The following is a 7,089-nucleotide window of genomic DNA, read 5'->3' on the forward strand; positions in this document are numbered from 1 at the left end:
CCTCCTGAGTAGCTGGGATTACAGGCATCCGCCACAATGCCCGGCTAACTTTTTGTATTTTTAGTAGGGACGGGGTTTCTCCATGTTGGTCAGGCTGGTCTTGAGCTCCCGACCTCACATGGTCCGCCCGCCTTGGCCGCCCAAAGTGCTGGGATTACAGGCGTGAGCCACCGCGCCCGGCCAGAATTCACCTTGTTTTCATTTGGTAAGTCTGGGATTTGATTGCAGTCACTGGGTCCCCAAGTCTCCCTGGCTCTCACTTTTCCTGAAGAGAACACGGAATGTAACCTGCTGGACAGCCAGAGGCACTGTCCCCCTGGGCCCATCTCAGGCGTTCTTGTTTTCCTTCCAGCCCCGTCCTAGGTCCAGGTTCTAAGACACACTGGCTCCAGGGTGTCCTCAGCCCACGTGGACATCTCCCTGAGTCCAGAGGGCCCCACCTTCTCAGTCCCGGTCTCTTAACAGCCCAGGGTGCAGTGTTGTCTTCCCGTGCAGTGGGAGCAGTGGACACCCCAGGGGAACCCACAGACTGCATCGTGTCTCAGAAGTCATCAGCTCAGCTCCTCCCATGACTCCTGTGTGTCCACAGGTCTCTAACTGGTTCGGCAACAAAAGAATCCGGTATAAAAAGAACATGGGGAAGTTTCAGGAAGAGTTTATCATTTACACGGGTAAAACGGCTGTAGATACCAACGAAGTTGGGGTCCCAGGGAACCACACCAGCTGCCTGTCAACACCCAGCTCCGGTGAGTGAGGCTGACCCAGGGACAGTCGTCTGCTCGCGTGGACAGCCACTGAGCTGCACTAAGGAGGTTGCGGTGGGACTGTACCGCCCTTCCCCCAGTGGTCAACTTTGTGTAACTCTTTCTTCTGTTTCTTTTCTTTTTTTTTTTTTCTGAGATGGAGTTTTGTGCTTGTTGCCCAGGCTGGAGTACAATAGTGTGATCTCAGCTCACCACAACCTCCGCCTCCCAGGTTGAAGCGATTCTCCTGCCTCAGCCTCCCGAGTAGCTGGGACTGCAGGTGCGCACCACCACACCTGGATAATTTTTGTATTTTTAGTAGAGACGGGGTTTCACTATGTTGGCCAGGCTGGTTTTGAACTCCTGACCTCGTGATCTGCTCGCCTCGGCCTCCCAAAGGGTTGGGATTACAGGTGTGAGCCACCGCGCCCACCAGCTCTTTCCTGTTTCAACTGTGAAAGTTCTGTTCCTCTTGGCCATGATCCCACCCAACAGATACCCGCAGGTGGTGCCTGTGCTTTGGAGGCATAATGGCGATACCGGTAAGAAAAGGCATGAAAGGGCCGGGCGCGGTGGCTCATGAGTGGATCACTGGAGGTCAGGAGTTTGAAACCAGCCTGGCCAACATGATGAAACCCTGTCTCTACTGAAAATACAAAAAACATTACCCAGGCATGGTGGCAGGTACTTGTAGTCCCAACTACTTGGGAGGCTGAGGCAGGAGAGTCACTTGAGCCCAGGAGACAGAGGTGGCAGTGAGCAGAGATTACACCACTGCACTCCAGCCTGGGCGACAGAGCGAGACACTATCTCAAAAAAAAAAAAGGCAAGACGTGAAGGGACATTAGTGGTGTGGTAGGGAGGGCCCCGCTGGCCTCCCTGGGGTGCGGGGCTGAGAAGCAGAGGCCAGATGCTGAGGAGGAGCGGGGAGCCACATTCACAGCCTCCTGCGGGCCGAGGGGCTGGGCAAGTCCCACCTGCGGAAGCGCCGTGAGTCTGCCCACCCCGGCTCCCACCTCTTCCAGGCTCGTCTGGACCCTTCCCACTGCCCAGCGCTGGAGACGCTTTCCTCACCCTGCGGACACTGGCCTCTCTCCAGCCTCCTCCTGGCGGATGCTGCCTGCAGTCCCAGGTGAGTCTGGGCACCGTCCCGCAGCACCCAGGTGGGTGGCAGGTCCTCAGAAAAGGCCATCTTGTCAGCCACCCCTCAGCAGCCACACGTGTGTCCCAGCAGCCACACAGGCCATGCTGCGCGGCCACCTCCACCTGTCACCACGACAGCTGCTGGGAACAGTGGGCTGTGGAGGGGAAGGACACCTCCTGGGGAAGTGTGGGAGGAAATACGTCCTTCCCTCGAGACGGAGGGGCAGGCAGTGAGCAGAGGCCAGAGGAGAGACAGGAGCTTTCCCTTGGGTTCAAACCTGGTGCCCTCAGTGCCACCTCTTGGCCAGGAAGGCAGGTCTTGCGCCCGCACCTCCTCTCCTGCTGCTCTGATGCGGAGCTGAGGGCGCCCTGGTTGGCCACAGCGAGGATTCATTTTGGCGCCTGAGAAGGAAAGGAGCCAGGGGTCTGGGGCAGCTGACACCCACCCTTACCCCCACCCCAGGCCCTGCGGGCTCCCCCTCTCCCTTGGTGGTCACAGGGGAGGCTGTGAGTGGGGACCGTCCTGAAGACACTGCGGAGGCCCCGATGTGACGTGCCCAGCACAGGCGTGAGGCTGTGCAGAGTGTGCCAGGACCCTGCAGAGCCAGGTGCCCACTCCTGACTCACCACTCCCTCCCAGGGGCTCAGAGAACAGATGCCCCCTGTGCCATCTATGGGGTCCCACCTGGTCCTGGGAAGTGCATATCCCACGCTGCCCTGCTGTGGCAGCTACCCCCATCACCATGCAGCCCCCCCAGCCAGGGATACAGGTGAGGGACCTCACCTTGCCCTTCGCACCCCTGGGACCTGACTATGCGCCAGCAGCTCTGCATACACCCCAGGGCAGAGCAGTCCCAGCCACTTCCTTAGCCTGTACCGTGCCCACCATATGGGGGTGGGTCCTGTGGACAAATGTCCTAGAGCCCTTGGGCCTGACACCATCTCTGTGCCAGACAGAGCCCCCATCCCTCAAGACAAGCGGATGCCTCCTGCCCTCCTTGCCGCGCAGCCGGGTCAGTGTTGGGCTAGGTTCCAGAGCCCTTTCCTCCCACCGAGTCTCGATGATGCACCGGGCGTTGCCATGGGCTCCAGGCCTGACCTTGCCTCCCTGCCCCTCGCTGGGCAGGAGCCCCTGCTGCACCCAGTGCTGGTTAGTCCTTTGCTGAAGCCCCAGGGAGGCCGCTAGAGGCCAGTTTTCCTGCGGGGGAAGCTGGTCCATGTCCCATTTCAGGTGGCAAGCCCATCTGTGATCCAGGGCTGGCTCCTCCGTCCCTCCCCTCCTCACCTGACTTGAAGGTCATCTTGAGGACCTGTTCCAAACCTTCCCAGGGACCCCTGGAGCCTCCGCTTGCGGCCCGTGGGCTGGAAAGTCGCCAGTCTCATGGCTGCCCCCTCTGATGCTGTCGTTTCAGGCCCAGGGTAGCTGGCAGGGGGCCACCCCCCTACCTGCAACTGCGCCACCTGCTGGAGACCCTGGCGGCATCAACTCCAACGCGGCTAATTAAGTTTTGGGGATAAGCAAGAAAGAGCGCCGCCGCCTGAGCTGCTGCGCGTGGCCGGCCCTCGCGTGGTTAGTCCACGTGCCGCTAATGACCTCAGAAAACGCAGATGAGTCCCTGCTCCTCAGCTGGCCCGTGGCGCCGGCACTTGTGTCTGCTGGGACTCGAGATGGCCTGAAAAGCCACTCATTCTCCCACCTCAGTTCGTTTTTTTGATAGTAATTTTATGGTAATGGTATGAATTGTCTGTTCTAGGACTTGGCACAGATTTTCCCATTAAAATTTTTGACTTATTTTCATTCCGATGTCTGTTCACCAGATTTGTTTTGGGTGGTAATTGACACCGGTCACAGCTGTGGTGTCATGTGTGCTGTGATTCTGCCACTCATCTGCACTGCTCAGGCACCAACTCCTGACACTATCTTCTGTGGGATCATCTCATTCTGTTCTGGTTTTAAAATGTCCTGGCCGGGCATAGTGGCTCACGCCTGTAATCTCAGCACTTTGGGAGGCTGAGGCGGAAGGATTGCTTGAGCCCAGGCATTCAAGACCAGTTTGGGAAACATAGTGAGACCTTGTCTCTACAAAAAAAATTCTGCTCTCAGAATTTTTTTTTTTTGAGTCAGAAGTCAAAGTCTTGCTCTGTTACTCAGGCTGGAGTACAGTGGCATGATCTCGGCTCACTGCAACCTCCATCTCCCGAGTTCAAGCGATTCTCCTGCCTCAGCCTCCTCCCGAGTAGTGGAGACTACAGGCGCCTGCCACCATGCCCAGCTAATTTTCTATTTTTAGTAGAGATGGGGTTTCACCGTGTTAGCCAGAATGGTCTCCATCTCCTGACCTCGTGATCCGCCCGCCTTGGTCTCTTAAAGTGCTGGGATTACAAGCGTGAGCCACCATGCCCAGCCACAGAATTTTTTTTTTTTTTTTTTTGAGACGGAGTTTCGCTCTTGTTACCCAGGCTGGAGTGCAATGGCGCGATCTCGGCTCACCGCAACCTCCGCCTCCTGGGTTCAGGCAATTCTCCTGCCTCAGCCTCCTGAGTAGCTGGGATTACAGGCACACGCCACCATGCCCAGCTAATTTTTTGTAATTTTAGTAGAGACGGGGTTTCACCATGTTGACCAGGATGGTCTCGATCTCTTAACCTCGTGATCCACCCGCCTCAGCCTCCCAAAGTGCTGGGATTACAGGCGTGAGCCACCGCGCCCAGCTCTTTTTTTTTTTTTTTTTTTTTGAGACAGAGTCTTGCTCTGTCACCCATGCACGATCTCGGCTCACCACAACCTCTGCCTCCCTGGTTCAAACAATTCTCCCACCTCAGCCTCCTGAGTAGCTGGGATTACAGGCATCTGCCACCCTAGCCAGCTAATTTTTTGTATTTTTGGTAGAGACAGAGTTTTGCCATGTTAGCCAGGCTAGTCTCGAACTCTTGAGCTCAAGTGATCTGCTCAAGTGATCCGCCTGCCTTGGCCTCCCAAAGTGCTGAGATTATAGGCTGAGCCACCATACCTAGCCCCACCAAAATTTTTTTTAATTAGCTGATGATGGTGGCACATGCCTGTAGTCCCAGCTACTCAAGAGGCTGAGGCGGGAAATTCGCTTGAACCTGGGATGTTGAGGGTGCAGTGAGCTGAGATTGCGCCACTGCGCTCCAGCCTGGGTGACAGAGTGAGACTCTGTCTCAAATATATGTATTTACTTATATGTTCGGAGCTCAGAGTTTTACTGGGAATTAGTTTTGCACCTTTTCGGGGTTTTGCTCTTTTTGCTGTTTTGCTGTTGCTTTCTGTTTTCAGTTGAAATGTCATTAAAGACGTTAAACTTCCCAAATGCTTTTCCTACACGGTGTGTCTGAGATCCTGTTGGCCCACTGCTGTGCACGGCTTGGAGCTTGGCATCCCCCAATTCCTGTTTGGGTGCTGGGTCCCCCGAGAACCAGGGCCCTGGGCTCTGTTCAGCCTGGGGCGTTGCGGGGCCCAAGGTGACTGGGTGAAAGGAGCATCCAGGGAGTAGAGACGTGGAGTGAGGGGTGGTGGCCCCTCTGCCTGTCCCCTGCTCATAACCAAGACAGCCCTGGCATGGGGTTCCCTCCCCATGGTGGCGCGTGGCTGGGCTTTTTTTTTTTTTTTTTTTTTGAGGCAGTCTCACTGTCTCCCAGGCTGAAGTGCAGTGATGCAATCTCTGCTCACTGCAACCCCCACCTCCTGGGTTCTAGTGATTCTCCTGCCTCAGCCTCTGGAGTAGCTGGGATTACAGGCGCGCAGCACCATGCCTGGCTAATTTTTAAAATATTTTTAGTAGAGATAGGGTTTCACCATGTTGGTCATGCTGGTCTCGAACTCCTGACCTCGTGATCTGTCTGCCTAGGCCTCCCAAAGTGCTGGGATTACAGGCATGAACTGTGCCCAGCCTGTTGCTGGGCTTTATCATCTGCAGCCAGGAGATGAAAGCAACCCCTGTCCCCACCCTAAGTTCTGTTGTCACATCCAGTCTGCCTGCCTCATGGCCCCGTGCAGCCCAAGGCTCACAGACGGAGAACATGGCCCTGCTCTCGTGAGCTGCATTCCCGACAGAAGTTATCAGAAACACATGCAAAAGTAGGGTGGTCGATTCAGGGCCAGTTTCCAAGAGAGACCTTTTTTTTCTTTTTTCTTTTAAATTGTGGCAAAATATACATAACTTAAAACTTGCCCTTTAAAAAAAAATTTTTTTTTTGAGACGGAGTTTCACTCCTGTTGCCCAGGCTGTAGTGAGTACCGCAATCTCCGCTGGCTGCAACCTCAACTGGAACGGGGGAGAGGCTGGGCCATGTGGCCTGAGGGACGGGGCTGCGGCCCATGGGGGTTTTTTTGGACAGAAGCGGGTCCCGGGGAGGGGTGAGGCATGACGAGAGGCGTGGTGTGTGTGGGGAGGGGGTCTCTGGCCTCAGTCACCCCACGTGGGTCCCAGGTCGAAGTTAGCAGCAGAGTCCGGTTTACTTTTGCGATCTCTCCTGGGAGAAAGGAAGAACCTGACGACCACTGTGTGGGCACGCGGCCTCGGGCCACCAGGAATCCACCCTTCACCGTCCCGGCCTTCTGTGGGACCTTGGCCCTGTCCCTTTGCTTCTAGACCCTGACTCTGGCCCCGCCCCGCATACGGCCACGCCCCACTAGTGTTCTGGCCCCGCCCCCTTTCCTCCCCCCCCACCCCCTTCCACTCTAACACCCTGCTCTGGCTCTGAGCCTTCTCCACCTCAAGGGAAGCCATCAGGGACACCTGGGACAGAGGGAGGGTCAGAAACTGGGGTTCTAGCCCTGGGGGCAGGATTGGCTGCTATCCCTGATCCCTAGACCCCTTCCCCAGGCCCTGGGCCAGTGAGGCTTAGGTCCAAAACCCTTTCAGGTTCCCCTGCAACCTCAAAAAATGGGCACAACCACACACCCTCCCAGGGCCGCCAAGAAGTATGGGGCCTTGAAAATAGGAGTTCAGTGCTGGGCGCGGTAGCTCACACCTGTAATCCCAGCACTTTGGGAGACCAAGGCAGGAGGATCACTTGAGGTCAGGAGTTCGAGACCAGCCTGGCCAACATGGTGAAACCTCATCTTTACTAACAATACAAAAATTAGCCAGGCATGGTGTTTGGCACCTGTAATCCCAGCTACTTGGGAGGCTGAAACAGGAAAATCGCTTGAACCCGGGAGGTGGAGGTTGCAGTGAGC

At 56.2% G+C, this 7,089-nt stretch overlaps 1 protein-coding gene across 1 annotated transcript in view; it reads left to right on the forward strand.

Annotated features, from left to right (window-relative positions):
• PBX4 (PBX homeobox 4) overlaps positions 1-3,690 on the forward strand; it is a gene marked incomplete at its 5' end in the record, with an annotated part of 8,760 nt that extends 5,070 nt beyond the window's left edge. Inside the window, 3 exons of the mRNA XM_032271243.1 lie at positions 590-746; positions 1,769-1,875; positions 3,299-3,690. Coding sequence (XP_032127134.1) covers positions 590-746; positions 1,769-1,875; positions 3,299-3,391 — 357 coding nt within the window. The remainder of the gene's footprint in view (positions 1-589; positions 747-1,768; positions 1,876-3,298) is intronic.
• Positions 3,691-7,089: the final 3,399 nt, after the last annotated feature.

The sequence above is a fragment of the Sapajus apella genome, unplaced genomic scaffold (assembly GCF_009761245.1).
Source record: "Sapajus apella isolate SASKATOON/1434 unplaced genomic scaffold, GSC_monkey_1.0 scaffold227, whole genome shotgun sequence".
NCBI classification, from domain to species: domain Eukaryota; kingdom Metazoa; phylum Chordata; class Mammalia; order Primates; family Cebidae; genus Sapajus; species Sapajus apella.